We start from the raw sequence: 19893 nt of genomic DNA, 5'->3' as shown, positions 1-19893 counted from the left end.
AGCTGGAGGCAAGGATGGTGGTGAACAGTGGTTACATAGTTTCCCACCTCCCAGGGCTATCAGATCAAGAACAGCAGGTGCAGAGTATGCGTTCTTCTTTCCAGCCTGTGCCCTACAATAACCTACATCTTCATTACATTTACACTGTGGTTTCGACTCCTCCCTTCCCGTGGGGGAAGATGGCCAAGACAGTTCTGGCAAGAACCTTATAAGGCCGAAAACCCCCCTCCCTACCAGTAGGAGTCTCTTAGATGACTGGAAACAACCTCAGAGACCACTGTAGCTATGACCCATAACCTATGCAAACATAAAAAGAAAAGACATCCCTAACTCCAGTGCAGTCGCCATCTCTGGGCCTGCCTACTCTCCCATCTTGAGAGTGTACTGTCCTTAATAAACTGCTTTGTGCTTGCTACTTTCCTCTGGCTGTTTTATTGGGAGTTCAGATTCCCATATAAATCTTTCGTGGGGCATCCAAGAACCAAGACCATTCACACAACACAGAATCTCCCACCAGTAACAATCTTTTAATAGCCTGTGCCACATGAATTGCCCTTTTCCTTCCCGTATCTCTCTTTCCTCCCTACTTAGATTTCAGTACTTATAAAGCAGTTATATATTCTGAATGTCTTACTGACTTTAAAAAATTTTAGGTCTAGGAGCACCTGGGTGGCTCAGATGGTTGGGTGTCTGCCTTCGGCCCAGGTCGTGGTCCCAGGGTCCTGGGATTGAGCCCCACATCAGGCTCCTGGCTCAGTGGGGAGCCTGCTTCTCCCTCTCCCTCTGCCTCTCTCCCTGCTCATGCTCTCTCTCTCTCTCTCTCTGTATCTTTGTCTCAAATGAATAAATAAAATCTTTAAAAAAAAAAAAACAACTTTAGGTCTATTTTTTCATTTGGCCCCAAGAAACACTCTGTCTTATGGTTTGGTGTGTTATTTCAGGAAGGTAAACTCAAAAGATGAATCCAACATAAAGTAAAAAATTGAAGCTAAAGAACTTGTGGGAAAAAGGTATATAAAAGAGCTTGGTGGCTTTACACTGAGTGATTTGAATAATAAATAACAATTAGGGCAGAGTATGTAACTAGATTTTTTTTTCCTGCTTTGTAAAAATCTAAATAACAACAGGAAAGAAATATTTTGTGTTATTTCAATTTTCAGTGGTAACAAACTGTAGAGTCAATAAAAATAGAGAATTAAAATATACAACAATAAGTTGGGGAGTGGCAAAATTGTTTTGGGTGTTGCACTGGCACGGAATAAGGTAAAAATTACAAAGTAATACTAAATTTCTTTTTAAATGAAGTAGTTTATGTGCAATGTTACATTAGTTTCAGGTATACAACATAGTAATTCAACAACTGTATACTTTATGCTATACTCACAAGTATAGCTACCATTTGTCAGCATACAATGCTACTACAATACCATTGAGTATATTCCCTATGCTGTACCTTTAAACCCCACGACTTACTCATTCCATAACTAGGAGCAAGTATCTCCCACTCCTCTTCACCCATTTTGACCATCCCCCTACCACCAGAACCATTTATGGGTCTGTTTCTACTTTTTATTTATTCGTCTTTTAGATTCCACACATGTAAGTGAAATCATATGGTATTTGTCTTTCTCCATCTGACTTTATTCACTTAGCATAATACCCTCTAGGTCCATCCATGTTACCACAAAAGGCAAGATCTCATTCTTTCTTATGGCTGAATAATGTATATCACATCTTCTTTATCCATTCATCTATCAATAGATGCTTGGGTTGCTTCTGTATCTTAGCTATTGTAAACAATGCTGCAATCAACATAGGAGTGCAGATATCTTTTCCTATACCAATTCCAATACCTATTCCAATACCCAGTAGTGGAATTACTGGGTCACATGGTATTTCTATTTTTAGTTTTTTGAGGAATCTCCATTTTGGTTTTTACAGTGGCTACACCAATTTACATTCCCACCAACAGTGCAAGAGGGTTCCTTTTTTCTCCACATTCTCACCAACACTCGTTATTTCTTGTCTTTTTGATTCTAGCCATTCTGACAGGTATAAGGTAATATCTTCTGATGGTTTTTACTTGCATTTCCCTGATGATTAATGATGTTGAGCATCTTTTCACGTGTTTGTTGACCATCTGTATGTCGTCTTCTTTGGAAAAATGTCTATTCAGGTCCTCTGCCCATATTTTGATCAGATTGGGGGTTTTTTTGGTGTTGAGTTGTGGAAGTTCTTTATACATTTTGGATATTAACCCCTTGATGGATATATCATCTGCAAATATCTTCTTCCATGCAGCAGGTTGTCTTTTCATTTTGTTGATGGTTCCCTTTGCTGTACAAAAGCTTTTTATTTTGATATAGTCCCAATAGTTCATTTTTACTTTATTTCCCTTGCCTGAGGAGACATATGTAGGAAAACATTACTAAGGCCAATGTCAATAAATTAGTGCCTATGTTTTCTTCCAGGAGTTTTATGGTTTCAGGTCTCACATATAGGTCTTTAATCCTTTTTGAGTTTATTTTTGTGCATGGTGTAAAAAAGTAGCCCAATTTCATTCTTCTGCATATAGAGGTCCAGTCTTCCCAGCATCATTAATCAGACTTTTTCCCATTGCATATTTTTGCAACCTCTGTCATAGATTGACCATATAATTATGGGTTTATTCCTGGGCTCTCTATTTGGTTCCTTTCATCTGTCTTTTTTTTTTTTTCTTGCAATAAAAACAGCATTTTATTCTACTCCCTCCTGCCCTCCCTCCCCCCACAACCCACAGTATACTTTTCCCCTCTCATTCTCACAGCAACATTACAATCAGAAAACAGTGAGTTTTGGGGGATGGGATTGGGGGGGTAGTTAGGGGTACAAATAGTCAAATCACAATAGGAATTTTTCAAAATAGGTTATTCCACTTAGTCATCGTCTTCTCCTTCATCTTCAGGTTCTCATTTTCACTTCTGACCCCTTTCTTCTTCACCAACATCTTCTTCATTTTCCTCATTATCTACTTCCCAGTCATTATAACCCTCTTCCTCCTCCTCTTCTCCTTCCTCCTCCTCTTCATCCTCCTCATCTTCCACTACCTGAGCATCTTCATCATAATTCTTCCTTATCCTCGTCCTCCTCATTGTCACCCAGGTCCTCCACATAGCCCTCGACATCTGAGTCAGGGGCCTCCCTGTCATTTGGTTGTAGCCACCAAGATATGTGAGCTGCAAGAGGAGCTTCAGTTGGTTACCTCACAACTGAAAAGGTCTGAGCTCTTGAGGTTTTCTTTTTCCGTGGCTCTATTGTGCTGAGGACTTTAATTTTGTTGCCACTTAAATTTATATGCATGAGGTTTGGACACTTTTCTGCTAATACTTCCAGCCCCCCGAGATTCTGTGATCACTTAGTTCAAGCTTCGAAAGTTTAACTTTGGTAAGTTCGTGACAGAGGTGAGGCCTACACTGACTGTACTTAAGAACTCCAGTTCTTCAAATTCATCTGTGAGGCCTTTGATTTTGCCTTAAATCAACTGGCAGTTGTCCAGGACAAGTTCTTCACATCAGAGGGCATCCTGTTCCACAGCTCTAAATGAATCCATTTGTCCATGTCCATCTCTCACACTCTCTCCCTGGAGAGGCTCCCATGCCCATGGAATTCAATCAGTCCATACCATACTATTTTGATCACTGCAGCTTTGTAGCCTATCTTAAAATCCGGAATTATGATACCTCCAGCTTTGGTGTTCTTTCTCAAGATTGCTTTGGCTACTTGAGGTGTTTTGTGGTTCCATACCAATTTCAGTATTATCTGTCCTAGTTCTGTCAAAATGTTATTAGTATTTTGAAAGCGACTGCAATGAATCTGTAGATTGCTTTGGGTAGTATGGACATTTTAACAACATTTTAATTCTTCCAATCCATGAGCATAGAATATCTTTCCATTTGCTTGTGTTGTCTTCTATTTCTTTCATCAACGTTTTATGGTTTTCAGAGTACAGGTCTTTTATCTCTTTGGTTAAGTTTATACCTAGCTATTTTATTCTTTTTGGTGCAATTATAAATGGAATTCTTAATTTCTCTTTCTGCTACTTCATTATTAGTGTATAGAAACACAACCCGTTTCTGTGAATTAATTTTGTATCTTACAACTTTACTGAAATTATTTATTATTTCTTTTTTTTTTTTAAGATTTTATTTATTTATTTGAGAGAGAATGAGAGAGAGAGAGAGCATGAGAGGGGGGAGGGTCAGAGGGAGAAGCAGACTCCCCACTGAGCAGGGAGCCCGATGTGAGACTCGATCCCGGGACTCCAGGATCATGACCTGAGCCGAAGGCAGTCGCTTAACCAACTGAGCCAGCCAGGCGCTCAATCATTTATTATTTCTAATAGTTATCTGATACTCTCTTTTTGAGAGAAAGAGAGAGAAAGTATGGGGAGGGGAGAGAAGCAGAGGGAGAGGGAGAGAGAACTTTAAGCAGGCTCCATGCCCAGTGCAGAGCCCAATGTGAGAATCAATTTCATGATCCTGAGATCATGACCTGAGCCAAAATCAAGGGTTAGACACTTAATTGACTGAGCCACCCAGGCACCCTTTGATAGTCTTTATACATTTTCTATGTATAGTATCATGTATCTGCAAATAGTGACATTTTAATTTCTTCCTTACCAATATGGACACCTTTTCTTTCTTTTTCTTGTCTGACTGCTGTGGCTAGGACTTCCAGTAGCCAAGTAACATTAGATTTTGAGAAAAGAATGCATATTTTATTTTTTAAAAAATTTTTTATTGTTATGTTAATCCCCATACATTACATCATTAGTTTTAGATGTAGTGTTCCATGATTCATTGTTTGTGCATAACACCCAGTGCTCCATGCAGAACGTGCCCTCCTCAATACCCATCACCAGGCTAACCCATCCTCCCAGCCCCCTCCCCTCTAGAACCCTCAGTTTGTTTTTCAGAGTCCATCGTCTCTCATGGTTCATCCACCCCTCCGATTTCCCCCCTTCAGAAAAGAATACATATTTTAATCTTTGAAGTAACCACTAAATAACAGTTAAAATCAGTTTACCAATCTATATACTCCCTATGAATAGCACCATCATTTTTGCAAAGAGGGAGAATTATATCCTGATACAGATCACACTGACTTAAAACTAAAAAATTATCTGTTTAGAAATTTAAAGAACCTAAGAGTTTATAAAACTATATCCAAAGAAGTCAACACACTCATCTAAGTACAGAGAGAAACTGCATGGCAGAACATAAAAACTGCAAATATAATACTGTCTTTTGGTTTCTGCATTTCCGTAGCAATCTTTCAATATACTGTTGTCAAACATCTATTGATTTCCTTGACTTCTCTGCCACATACATACAAGATCAACATTTCCTTTCTCTCAATTGCAAAACAAGCAACATTAAAGCATTTTAAATTGGAAACTGTATGCCAAAATAAGAAGAATGTGCCATAAATGGTGAAATAAGGGTTTTCCAGGGGCACTTCCCATCTTCCCCAAGAAAGCACAGATTGACTAGTATGAAACAGAATGTATGACTAGTCTGTAATGGTATGGGACAATTGAGCTACACTGTCAGGACAGAAATTCCTTGGGTTGGCCAATTTCTGTGAATACTCTAAAGTACCCTTCAGGGACTTAAAAACAAACAAACAACTAATTTCAATTGATCAATTTAGCATAGACAGCCTTCCCCCAATGCCAGGTGTCCATACCCTAGTCTTAATTCTGTCTGTTCCCTTCCATGGCAGACTGGAACATGAGACCTCCTCTGTACCAATTTATAAGTTATATTAAAAAATCTCTGGGATCTGCAATAGAAAGCTAATAATACTACAAGTCATTATGACACATGGAACTATTTGATGGAAAAATACAAGTCATCCCTTACCAATGAACCTTCAAGTAACAGTTCTTTGCAGTGCCTAAAACCCTCGTAAATTCATATGTCTTATGTTCCAATATTTTAACTTTTGTAATTGTTTATATATCAACCTCTTTGAAGAGATAAATAGATATCTTCCTAGAAAAATAACACTTGTATCCTCCACTCAACTCCCTCTGTCAACCAAGGACCTAGCACCTTTAACAGCTCCTGATGGCTGCTTTCTCACATCAATAAGTTGATGTGTTAAGTGGTCTAGGGTTTCCACACACCTTCTGAGAGAAAGGTCAAAATCAAATGCATATAGAAATATTTCCAAACTCCCTCCTCCTTTTAGAGAGACTTTATAATTTTATAATGCTCCACTGATGAGGAAAACTACTTAACAAAGCCAACCTAAAAACATAACATCCTAATGGCTGAGGATTTTGTCGACTGATAAGTAATAAAAACAGATTTGGCTATCTTCTCTGGAGTTATGATCAACACCAGCAGCTCTAGCACTGTGTACCCCAAGCTGGCAGTCTAAATGAGGGCGGAACACCAACTGCTTCTGTCCTCATACCAGAACTCCCTATGGTCTCTGGCTGATTCTCTCTGACCCCCTGGACTTTATATTAACTCATCTGATCCTTCCAATGCTGCCAGCATAAACTGAATGGACATCTAGACCCAGCCTGATGAGTACTGATCCCTTTTAGGCAGGCTAAATCCCTGTGTGCAGTAGGTAAATACAGTGTTGTGCCAACAAAACCACTTTAAGGATTTGATGTTCATAAAGATATATTTGTAAGAATCTGTAATAACTCATACAACTAAAAGTGATTATCACTACAAAAGATTTATTTTCTTCTAATTATAACAAACTCCCATGTTTTAAAACAAGTTTTTTAAAATTAGGAAATAAAGCATTCAGTGTTACAATATTGTTATTTATATAAAAAGAAAAGTAACCAAACTTATAATCACAAAGGATATTTCATAAAAATGTTATGTAAATTTAATTCAATAACTCAAATATTTGAGCATTGACTATTAATAATAAAACAGACAAAAATATTTGCCTTCATGGAACTTACATTCTAACACAGGGAGATATATAAACAAAACAAAGTATATAGTATGTTAGCATGTTGGATGATGGTAAGAACTATAGATAAAATTTAAATCGGGGAAGGCAGTATGATGTGTAGGGGATGGAACTGGTAACCATAAGTAAAGTACTCAAGAAAGTACTGTCACCTGAGAGATGGTGACACCCAAGAAAGGAGAGAACAAGTCATGCAGCTAACTGGGAAAAAGCATGCAGTGCAAAGGAAAAAGAAATAACAGAATGTACAAAGGCCCTGAGGTGAGAATGTTCAAGGAAGAGCAAGAACATGGGGCGCCTGGGTGACTTAGTTGGTTAAGTGTCTGACTCTTGATTTCAGCTCAGGTCATAATCTCAAGGTTGTGAGATCAAGCCCTTCACTGGGTTCCATGCTGAGCATGAAGCCTGCTTAAGATTCTCTCTCTCCCTCTGCCCCTCCCCCACCTGCTCACACCTACTCATGCACTCTTTCTCTCTCCCCTCCACCTCGCTAAAAAAAAAAGAGCAATAACGTCAGTGTGACTATAGTAGAATAAGCAAGGAGTAAACTAGATGAAATTAGAAGGTAACAGGAAGCCAAACCATGTAAGACCTTAGAGGTCATGGTAAGACTTTTTGATTTTCCTCTAAAGAGGAAGGAAAGCCATTAGAGGTTTCAGAGCTACTATGTTGAAAGCATACCAAAAAAGGCAAGGGTGGAAACAGGGAGACCAAGAGACAGGTAAGAGAGAAATGAAGGTGACCTGGACTGGAGTGAACACTAAAAGTTCTGGAAAGAAATTCAGGAACTCCATTTTACATTTAAAGTTCAAGATGCCTTTTAGACGTTCAGTAGAGATATCAAGTAGGCTGCAAGGTATAAGTGTGGAATTAAGGGAAGATGCCTAGGCTACAGATTTAAAATTATGAATGAATTTATGTTATGCATTAGACTGAACATCACCAAGGGAGTCAGAATACACAGGAAAGAGAAAAGTCTAAGAATGAGTACTGGGGAATCCCAGCACTAATTGGATAGGAAGATAAGAAGAACTAGCAAAGGAATTAAAGAATGACCAGTGGGGTTAGAGGAAAACCAGAGGAGAGGATATTCTGGAAACCAAACAAAGAAAGAACTTTAAGAAGGCAATAGTAATAGATCAATAAGATAAAGACAATTGAATTAAGCAACAAAGAAGTCACCTGTGACCTTAATGAGCTGTTTTAGTACTATCATCTATGAAAACACATATGATTATGTGTACCTGTATATCATCGATGAAAACACATATGATTATGATTACCTGTAAAGCTTTATGCTCCTTTTGAAGATCTTTTATTATATTCTGTTGCTGGCAAACCCTATTTAGAGATTCATCCTCCAATTCATCAATTTTGGACTTCACACTCTCCATAATTTGTTCCAAGTCATTAGCTCGTTGTTCATGATCGGCTGCTCGGCTTTGTTCTAACTGAAGTTCATTTCTAATAATAGACACACAATTGCTTCCCTTAGTAATAAAGGTAAATCACATCAACAAACATGCCCATCTAACAATATAATGAATTTCTAAAATTTCTTTTGCATTCTTAAAATTTCCATCATACAACACAAACCAATAGGAGAAATATAGGGCACCATTACATATCTATTACTAAAAGATTTACCTATTAAAATATTTTTAAACTTAATATTTAATCAAAACAGAAAATTTTTTAAAAATTTTGATTTAAAAATCAAAGATTCTTTTCAAGGCAATTATTTTTAGAATGCATACCACTTGCACATAAACAATTCAAAAGAGAATTCTTTCTATCTTCTTACTTAAGCTGCTGATTAGTTTCTATGAGCTCCTGGATCATGTTCTGTTGACGTGTTGTTTCTTCCACCAATGTTTCCAAATTCTGCCTCATCCTTTGTGATGACTGTTTGTCAAAAACGATGAGATCTACATTTTTGGAATATAACACAGATGGTAAAAATAAAAGGCAAAAAAATTTTAAGATAGAAAATTCTACAAGGAAAATTTTTTACCATAACAAGAAAGAATAGGATCTAGCAAGAATAGGAATAGCACGAATAGGATCTGATTACCTTTAAGATCAGTTCTTTTGACTAGAGACAAAGGTTTTAGGCCATGCCTCATCAACAGCACATTTATGCTTTCCCATTCTGCTTCTTCCCGCTGTAATTATAAGCAGCAAGAAAAGGATCAACTTTAACATATAAAGTGAAGAAACACCCCCTCGAATATAATTTCCTTGTTTTCAAAATAATGGAACTTTTTCTCCAAAGTTTTTTAATATGAATTTCTTATGCACATATAATGATTAAAATTAAAACAAATTTCTAACAAAATTAGCAGACCAAAAAGAATGCAAATAAGCACAAATAATTACATTATATAATTCCATACTCATATGTATGGTCTTAATGGATAAATTAAAACAAAAACACCAACACCTTGTAATTTCAGTGAACCAAACAGACCTTAGTTTTTTTTGTTTAACTGAATCACACCAAGCCCTACTCAAAAGAAACAGCTGCGGGGCGCCTGGGTGGCTCAGTCAGTAAAGCATCTGACTTCAGCTCAGGTCATGATCTCAGAATCGTGGGATCAAGCCCCACATCCGGCTGCCTGCTCAGCGTGGAGTCTGCTTCTCCCTCCCCTCTGACCCAAGGTTTAAAAAAAAAAAAAAAGAACAGCTGCATATTAGGTCATATTAACTGACTAGTAAATGAAATACAAGTCACTCAGAAACAAGTATCACTTAATGAGTAGGGTCAGAAAAAAAAAAATCAAAACATCTGAATGGTCAAGACCAATAATGCAGATAGTCCCTTGTATAATGGACAAGGTCTAACTATAAAAAGGAGTCTGTCCATCTAGGTAACTGATTCTAGTAGAATCACTCTGAAAGACACTCCCAAGTTTTATATCCCTGATTCTAAATAAGTACTTACACCATAAACCTGAGAGGGGAACCCTAACTCTCTAGATTAAGTAAATAAAAACATATTAATGGAAAGAAAAAGGTAAATACAATATTGTACATACAATACAGATAAGAATAAAAATAGAGATGGTTTTTTTAAATTAGACATTTAAATCCATGATAACAGTTTATAAGTCTTTTAAATGAATTTGAAATCACTGTGTGAAGTGACTTACTTTTTAAGTTTTTAATGTATATTTGTAAAGGCAATTTGGGTGAATTTTCAATCAGTGTTTAAGTGCTTGAAAAATAAAATTTATACAAGTTTTCACTAGCGATGTATAGTATTAAATACTGTAATAGCTTAAAGATTAATAATTTAGGCAAAAGACAAAATATATATAAAAGTATTACTCTCCACATCTAAATGCCCCTAAACATTAAAGAATCTCTCAAGACAAAAAAGGAACAAATTACCCTTATGACTATGATAGCACTATTACTAACAGCACCAAATCTTTCCTTTTGACTGCTGACTTTTTCTTCACCTTCTTTATCCTTTCCACACTTCTTTTCCCTCCTACACTCTTTTCCCTTATTCATGTTGTAGGTCTTCTGGTCACAAGATACATGACCCAGAATTAAAATTATTGAAGATATCTGGTTTAGGAGCCAAATGTGTGAACATCTCAGTGTCTACTATGACTCATAAAAACCAAGTACTCTGTAAATAATGTCACACTTTTTTTTTAAGATTTTATTTATTTATCCGACAGAGAGAGACACAGCAGGAGACGGAACACAAGCAAGGGGAGCGGGAGAGGGAGAAGCAGGCCTCCTGCCGAGCACAGAGCCCGATGCGGGGCTCGATCCTAGGACCCTGGGATCATGACCTGAGCTGAAGGCAGACGCTTAATGACTGAGCCACCCAGGAGCCCCAGTGTCACACATTTTGAATGATCAAATGATATATATATATTGTTCTGATACCTCTTTTGAGAGAAAGAATAATGTAACTGTTTAAAAATTCTTGAAAAGAGCTAAGAATGATATTTTCTAAAGTATGTGCTACAGAACACTAATGAAATGTTCATGAGATTAATGTTAAATAAACAGGAAATACTGTATGCTAAAGCCTCCTTAGGAATAGTATTGTGAAGTCTCAGAATAATGAAATCATTAAATAATCTTTAACCCAACATTTCCCAAAATTATTTTACTAAAGAATCCTTCTAAGGATTTTTAAGATTTTTCACATATGTAGATGTAGTATTCTTTGGCACATACTTCAAGAAACACTGGCTCAAATATTTTAAGTTTACCTGTTTTTCAGTCATGAGTGTGTTTGATGATTTACTGGACTCCTAGGCTTTAGGGGCTGCTGGAGATATAGTATCTTTTGTGAAATCAGAAGAAGTAGACTGGCAAGAAAAAATATTCACGTTGCCTAAATGAAAAAAGAAAAAGTGCAATAGGTGTTAAAGGAAATATTTAAAAGAACCTATAACTCTTAGGCAATTTAAGCCATTCCTGTGTCAAAACTTGTATGACTTCTTAGACGGCTGATCTTAAGAATGATTAGAATAAACGCTATCCTAGTTCTCCTCTAGAAATAAAACATTATGGGTTTTACACACACACACACACACACACACACACGATTTATTTTAACTAAATGTGCAAAGCATGTGCTACTAATAAATAAACTGCTCTCTTTTGGAAACTGCCTCCTGAAAAACTAAAAAAACCGTACCTGACCCAAAGTTACAGGCCAGTTTAACAATTCACTGGACTAACTCCAAGGGTAAATGCAGTGCCACTTTCTTAGGTAGTCTTTATTTCTAAGTAGATCAGAAGCTAGCAACAAAGGATTCTGTGTGACCGGCAGACACAAAAATTTATATCCAGTCTACCCTACCATCACTTCTTCTTGTTATCTAAGACTCTATCATCCTATAGGAAAAAAATTTCTTGGATTGTTTGACATGTAGGTATAATTCCTCCTTTCAAGAGGCACAATCACACACATTCATTAGCATCATGAACTTTTAGATCTTTAGCAGACCTTGGATATTGTTTAATCCAAAATCCCTAGCTGTTCATAGCTGGCAGAGAAACATACGGGAGAGCTGGAGCAATACAACAGGTACAACCATCTGACACCCAGGCAGCTGAAATGATCTTCTCAGGATTAATAAGAAAAGAAGTAGGCCTCCTGGCTGCCAGGTCAGTATTTCTTTGAAAGCATCCTTCTCCCCTTTTATGCTGCTTCAGATAGCGAAATCCAACTAAACAATTTACCAGTCACCCTTAAGTCTGGTCTACGGGGTGTAGTCTTTCCACTTTATTTTCAGATAAACCTAATAACATGTTACAAATTCTCAAATTCTGCCACTTTTGTGCTTGGTATCATACTATTTCCCCTTTAAGCTTTGGTCTCTTTGAACAACTCAGTCACCCACAATGTTAATCCCTCCTGCTTTTACAAATCTTTCAGCTAGTTTTAACTTTTCATTAGAGAAATTTTCAGAAATACACAAAAATAGAGAAAGAGTATAATAAACCCATGAATACAGCTTCAGTGAAAGCCAGTATTCTTCCATTCTTATTTCTTCTTCACACACTTATTTCAGTATACATCTCTAACAAATACAAATTTTTTAAACACAATTTCAATACTATTATCACACCAAATAAAATTAATAATTTCTTACTATCACTCAATACCTAGTCCAGGTTCAATTTTTCCCAAAATGTCTTTTTTATTTTTTTTCCAAATCAGGATCCAAACAATGTTCACATGTGGCACTCTAAAGTTTCTTTTAATCTACAGCAGTCCTATCCCCTCTTTTTTTGTTGAAAAAATAGGCCATCTGTCTTGCAAAACTCCCCCTATTTCAGATTTGGCTTACTGTATTCTTGTCTTTTAGCCTATTTCTCCATCCCCTATATTTCTTGTAAACTGGTTACATCTAGAGGCTTTATTAGATTCAGGTTCAGTATTTTCTGGCAAGAATACTTCAGAGGTGGTGCTGTGTTCATCCTACCATATCACCATCAAGGGTCAATCAGCATTTTAAAGTGGGAAGAATACACCCTTATAGACCAGACACAATGGTGGTAGATATCAATGTAAGATACTCCCCCAAAGAGTGTGGAGCCACATATTCTGACAATCTCCCTAACTACCACACTGGACCTCTTTCAAATCGTCAAAATGTCATCTTTCTCCAGATTCAAGGCCTGGTCACTCTTACCCTATTCTTCACTTAGTTAACTTATACTTGACCTTCAGATCCTGGCTCAGATTTCTTTCTTCAGGAAAAACTCCCCTAATCCCATGACCAGATCAAGTCCTCTTGTTATATGTTCCTGTAGCACTATAAAGAGTAAAGTATAGCAGTTTAGCATTCAGAGTCAGATAGCCTGAGTGACTACTAGCTTAACTATTTATTAAACTATATGACATTGACAAACTCATTAACCTATTTGAGCACTGATTTCTTCATCTGTAAAAGAAAGAATACAGTAATACTTACACCTTATGGGTTAAATTAAGTCAGACAAGTAGAAAGTACTTAGAATGAGATACCTGGCATATAGAAACTTATAGATAAGTGGCAGTTGTTACATAAAAAGTATGCTAAACAAAATGGATCTTACCTAATCATACCATGATGTATTAGCTTAGATGTTTTCTACAAATTACCCAGATAATGACCTCATACATCTGTTTTACATAAATATGTCTAGGTAAGACTAAATTCCATGAGATAAGTAGTCTACTTTTGGTAATGGTGGAGTAGGCAGCTCTGTCTCCAAAGGGCAACAAAAAAAGCTGAACAAAGTACATTAAATTCAGGGCGCCTGGCTGGCTTATACGGTAGAACACGGAGCTCTTTATCTTGGGGTCGTGAGTTTGAGCTCCATGTTGGGGGTAGAGGTTACTTAAAACTAAAAAAAAAAAAAAAAAGACATTAAATTATTTTTCTTACAAGCATTAAAGGACTAACACAATAACGAGGAATTACCAGGCAAAAAATCGAGGAGATGAGACCCCACGTTTTCCCTAAAGGCATTTGGAAATCCAAAGAAAGAGCTGTAAGAAATGCCACACCCTATCCCCCCATTTAAAACTGTTTCCTGTAAGGACTACAATGCTCAGGGTAAGGGTTAACTAGAAGTAAACTATATGTCCCATTAACTGAAACCTGGTTTCCTCTCCTCTGAGTCATCCAATATCTCAAGAAGGTCTCAAATTAAACTTTCATGGGGCACCTGGTGGCTCAGTTGGCTAAGCATCTGCCTTCAGCTCAGGTCGTGATCTCAGGGTCCTGGGATCAAACCCCACTTTGGGCTCCCTGCTCAGTGGGGAGTCTGCTTCTCCCTCTCTTTGCCCCTCCCCTGCCCTGCTGTGCTTGCTCTCTCTCTCTTTCTAATAAATAAAACTTAAAAAAAAAAAAGTGCTTCCATGCGCCTGGCAGAAGCAAATGAAATCTTCTCTGGAAAAAGGCCTTAAATTATCCCCACCAAAAAACATTTCAAATACAACATCCAGCAAACAAAGATAACCAAGGCATACAGAGACAGAAGTAACAGTCAAAAAAAAAAAAAGAAATAACAGTCAAAAGAAACCAACTAAGAAAGAAGGACTTCTGGTATTGTAATTATTAGGCAGAGACAATAAAACAATTATGCTGACAATGTTCAAAGAAATAAAAATCAAAGCTTGAAACTTTTGGCAGAGAACTGTAAACTGAAAAAGAAACAAAACAGATTTGAAAAAGAATAAAAATTTAGAACAAAAAATTACAATAGCTGAAAGTAAGATCTCAAATCACAGGCTCAACAGTAGATTAGAAAACAGAAGAGAAAATTAAATGAACAAATGAAGGGAAGGTAGAACAGACTCCATCTTTTTAGTTCTCTATGCTACATTCAGGAAAACACAGCAGACATTCTACTTCAAATGGAGAGGATACATGCATAACTGGCATCCAAGAAATAGAGAAAAAATGGAAAAGCAGGATTTGAAGACATAATGGCTAAGAAGTTTTGAGAGCCAATGAAAGACATAAATCCACTGATTCTAGAAGCCCAGCAAATGGCAAACAAAATAGAGAAAAAAAAAATCACACCTAGGCACATCATATTAAAGTACAGAGAAACAAAGACAGAAAATCTTAAAAGCAATTACAAAAAAAAAAGATTATCTTCAAAGGAGTAACAGTTGAAATGTCAGCTAAATTCTTAGCAGTAATAATGGAAACTAACAGTGGACTAATATATACGATGTGCTGAAAGAATCACCAATCTAAAATTCTAAATCTAGTGAAAATATCCACTAATAATAAGGGCATAAGACATTTTCAAACAAACAAAACAAATCTGACATCTATTCTATAAAAAATTCTAAAGGAGATGCTTCATGCAAAAGATTCCTTGATTAAAAAGGCAAAAATGCAGAAAGGAATAAAGAGCAAAGAAATGAATACTGTAAAGAAACACTGACTACATAAAATAAGGTCTTGTGAAGATTTAAAAAGATAGCTAAGGGGCCCCTGGGTGGCTCAGTTGGTTAAGCATCTGCCTTTAGCTCAGGTCACGATCCCAGGGTCCTGGGATCAAGTCCCCCATCAGACTCCCTGCTTGGCAGGAAATCTACTTCTCTCTCTCCCTCTGCCCCTCCTCCCTGCTCGTGCTCTCTCTCTCTCGCTCGCTCTCTCAAATAAAGAAATAAAATCTTTAAAAAATAAATAAATAAAAATAAAATATAGCTAAAATGCACATAACAAAATGTATTAGCTGGGAGTAGGGTAGAGTAACAGTGTTCTAATTTTGTTTATAATTCAGGAGGAAGATAAAGGTATCTCTTAATATCAGTATTTTGCAAAATAAGGATGTTTAAGAATTTCTGGAATAGCCACTAAAGAACAGAACTCAAGTGTGTAATTTCCTAAAAGAAAAAAAAAAAAAAAGGAACCATGAGGATGAATAAAAATAAATCTAAAAGGAGAGAAACAAAGAACAAATAGAACAAAAGAAATATTTAAACTCACATCAGTAATTATATCAAATGTAAATAGATTAAATGCTCCAGTTAAAGGAGAAAGACTGTCAAGCTGGATTAAAAAAAAAAAAAGTCAAACTACATGTTTTTAAAGGAAAAAAGACAACTAAAATATTAAAAAGCCATATAAAATATAAATATACAAAATGGTAAAAGTAAAAGAATAAATAAAGGATTGATGGCATGGTAACAACAAAGTTTTTTAATAAAACAAAAGCAACTAGGTAACAAAGAAAAAAACCGAAGAACAGTATTTGCATCAAAACATAGTGACAAATTATTCCCCACAAACATCAAAATATAAGTGGGTGGGGATAAATCACTAAGAACTGCAAGCTGTCAGCATCTGTGTAAGAAAACAAACAAAAAGCAACAGGCAGTATTTAAGTCATAAAAACAGGAGGATTCCCAAATCATTAGTATTCACTAATATTCACTATTGCACTAATACGATAACAGGTGAATCTGGAAGGGGTTTTGCCCTTGTGCCATAAGAAGGACTGCAGCTGCTAGAGTCCTATGAACACTCAAAACTGACATGCAAGAACTCCACGATAGGGCCCACAGTTAGAAGAAACTTCTGGGAATGGAACCAAAATTGAGCAAGACAGGGACAAGAGAGAGGAAGGGAAAGTTGAGACCAAAGTGGATTGGGTAACAGACCCAGGAAATCTCAGAAAACAACCTGCCATATTTTTTAACACTACACAAAAGCAAAGAAGAGAGAAGTCTGAGAAATCAGAAAGGCTTTCCTGAATTCTGTCCCATTGTAAAAGTTCAGAAGGAGAGGATTCTGGGAAGAATGCAGAGTAAAGAGTACCAGGAATTTGTCTCACCATGTAGACAACAATTACACTGGCAGATTCTGTCTCAAGTAACTATTTTAGAACTCTGTGGAGTCTACTGAGGTTTGCAAATTCCAGAGAAAACTAGAATGATAATTTGTGGTTAATTACAATTTTAGCTCTTAGCACAGTAACAAATACCCATTCCCCACCCCCATTCCCACAACTGGCAGCTGTACACAGCATACCAGGAGCAGCTTACCCCCAGTTTGTGTAGGGTGAGCAAAAAGAATCCTTTGCTCCAATATCAGCATTCTGTGATCTGATCAGTGATTACTGCTTCTAACTTCAGAGAAGTAAAGAAGCTAAAGTGACTTCCAGGAATTTTAAAGGGCCATGATCCTTTTCTTCTCCCCTTCATTGTTCTGTCTTGCCCCTTTTGGGAGCCAGACATTAAAGACTACACAATTAAAAGCAAATGCACATTTGGGAAATTGGAAAGTCACGGCACATGCTGAGGGAAAAGTGCAAGCTGAAAAAAACCTGAGAAGACCTTAAGTTTACACCTCAGGTTGATCCTTGGCACAGAGACAGCCTATAACAATCAAAAACAAAAACAAAACCCAGCAAACCTTGGTGAAGGAGAAGAATCTGATTTTCAGAATTACCACATTATTAGATTCAAATGTCCAGTTTCCAACAAAAAAGTAACAAACATGCAAAGCATCAGGAAAGTATGGCCCATTCAAAGAGAAAAAAAAATCAACAGAAACAATCCATGGGAAGGAAAGAAAAAAAAAAAAAGGAAGACTTGATGGCAGATCTACTAGACAAAGACTTTTAAACAATCATCTTAAAGAAGTAAAGGAAGATGTGAAAACAAACAATATATGAACAAAATGGAAATATCAATAAAGAGATGAAAAACCTAAAAAGAAATAAAAAAGAAGGGCACCTGGGTAGCTCAGTCAGTTGAGCATCCAACTCTCGGTTTTGGATCAGGTCATGATCTCGTGGTCATGGGATCAAGCCCCACGTCAAGCTCCCCACTCAGTGGGTAGTCTGCTTGAAAGATTCTCTCCCTCTTCCCCTCCCCCCACTCTCAAACTCTCCCTCTCTAAAATAAATAAATAAAAATCTTTAAAAAAAAATAGGGGAAGGAAAGAAAAATAAGATAAAAACAGAGAGGGAGGCAAACCATAATAGATTCTTAAGGATAGGAAATGAACCGAGGGTTCCGGGAGGGGAGGGGGTAGGGGGATGGGGTAACTGGGTGATGCCAATGAAAAAGGGCACTTAATGTAATGAGCACAACTTGATGTATTGTAACTGATGAATCATTAAATTCTCCCCTGAAACTAATAATACACTATATGTTAACTAAATTGAATTTAAATTAAAAAAAATTTTTTAAAGAAAAAAAATTTAAAAAAAAAAGAATTATATAAGTTTATGTTTTGGGGCACACATGTATAAACATGTGATCGTGTAACATCAACAACTGAAAGAGGTGGGGATGGAACTGTAAAGAGCAGAGTTTTTGCATGTTATTTAAATTAAGCTGTTATAAATTCAAATTAGAGTGTTATAATTTGAGAATGCTAAATGTAATTCTCATAACAACAAAGAAGACAGTGATAGAATATATACAAAAAGAAATAAAGGAATTAAAATATTTCACTCAATAACATCAACTAAACACAAAAAGGCCAGTAATACAGGGACGCCTGGGTGGCTCAGTTGGTTAAGCGACTGCCTTCGGCTCAGGTCATGATCCTGGAGTCCCGGGATCGAGTCCCGCATCAGGCTCCCTGCTCGGCAGGGAGTCTGCTTCTCCCTCTGACCCTCCTCCCTCTCATGCTCTCTGTCTCTCATTCTCTCTCTCTCAAATAAATAAATAAAATCTTTAAAAAAAAAAAAAAAAGGCCAGTAATACAGAAAATGAGGAACAGAAAAGCTGTAAGACAATATAAAAAATAGCAAAATGACAGAAATAAGTCCTTACTTATCAGCAATTACTTTAAATGTAAATGGATTAAACTCTTCACAGATTGGCAGAATGGATAAAAATATGATCCAACTATATGCTATCTAAAACAGAGTCACTTTAGATCCAAAGACACAAAGAATTCAAAGTGAAAGGATGGTAGAAGATATTCCATGCAAATAAGAACCAAAAGAGAGCAAGGTGGCTATATTAATATCAGACAAAACAGACTTTAAATCAAAAAATATTACAAAAGATAAAGGACATTACATATTAATAAAAGGTTCAATACAGCAAGAAGAAATAACAATTATAAAAAGTATACACTTAATAACAGACCATCAAGGCACATTCAGCAAAAGTTGACAGAATTGAAGGAAGAAATCGTTCTATAATAGTAGTTGGAGACTTTACTATGCCACTCTCAATAACAGAACAACCAGACAAAAGATAAGTAATGAAACAGCAATTGAAAATAAGCCAGATCTAACAGATTTATAAAGAACACTCTACCCAACAAAAACACAAGACACAGCCTTCTCAAGTGTACATGAGACATTTTCCAGGACAGAGCATATGTTAGGGCACAAATTAAGTCACAACAGATTTTAAAAGATAGATCATACAAAGTATTTTCTCAGACCACAACAGGATAAAGTTAGAAATCAGTAACAGAAGGAAAATGGAAAACAGAGAAATCTGCGATAATTAAGCAATACACTCAACCAAACAATGGATCAAAGAAGAAATCACAAGGGAAATTAGAAAATACTTAGAGGGGCGCATGGGTGGCTCAATCAGTTAAGTGTCTGCTTTCAGCTCAGGTCACGATCTCAGGGTCCTGGGACTGAGCCCCAAGTCGGGCTCCCTGCTCAGCGGGGAGTCTGCTTCTCCCTCTGCCCCTCACCCCTGCTCATGCTCGTACTCTCTCTCTCTCAAATAAATGAAATCTTAAAAAAAAAAAAAGATAAAGAAAAAGAAAACACTTAAAGATTAAGAAAAACAAAAATAGGGGCACCTGTCTGGCTCAGTCAAAACATGCGACTCTTGATCTCTCAGGGTCATGAGTATGAGCCCCACACTGTGTGTAGAGATTACTTAAATAAAACTCAAAAACAAAAACAAAATAAAAAACACAACATACCAAA

The 19893-nt window shown here is 36.6% G+C and overlaps 1 protein-coding gene and 1 pseudogene across 5 annotated transcripts in view; both read right to left on the bottom strand.

The window, feature by feature from the left end:
- Positions 1-19893, bottom strand: part of CEP70 (centrosomal protein 70) — a 105808-nt gene that overhangs the window by 47887 nt on the left and 38028 nt on the right. For 4 of the 5 annotated variants that reach the window (XM_032408613.1, XM_032408610.1, XM_032408614.1 and 1 more), the window contains exons 3-6: positions 11226-11350; positions 9062-9152; positions 8792-8915; positions 8271-8451 (exon numbers count right to left, since the gene is read on the bottom strand). In XM_032408613.1, coding sequence (XP_032264504.1) covers positions 8271-8451; positions 8792-8915; positions 9062-9152; positions 11226-11240 — 411 coding nt within the window. In that variant the 5' untranslated portion in view covers positions 11241-11350. Of the gene's footprint in view, positions 1-8270; positions 8452-8791; positions 8916-9061; positions 9153-11225; positions 11351-13192; positions 13284-19893 lie in introns of all 5 variants that reach the window. The other variant, XM_032408612.1, reaches the window with a different exon arrangement.
- LOC116634993 lies at positions 2760-3901 on the bottom strand (annotated as a pseudogene).

Source organism: Phoca vitulina, unplaced genomic scaffold (genome assembly GCF_004348235.1).
Source record: "Phoca vitulina isolate PV1807 unplaced genomic scaffold, GSC_HSeal_1.0 scaffold10, whole genome shotgun sequence".
In the NCBI taxonomy this organism is placed as follows: domain Eukaryota; kingdom Metazoa; phylum Chordata; class Mammalia; order Carnivora; family Phocidae; genus Phoca; species Phoca vitulina.
Note: the sequence above shows the minus strand (reverse complement) of the source record. Positions and strands in the feature narration are given on the sequence as shown.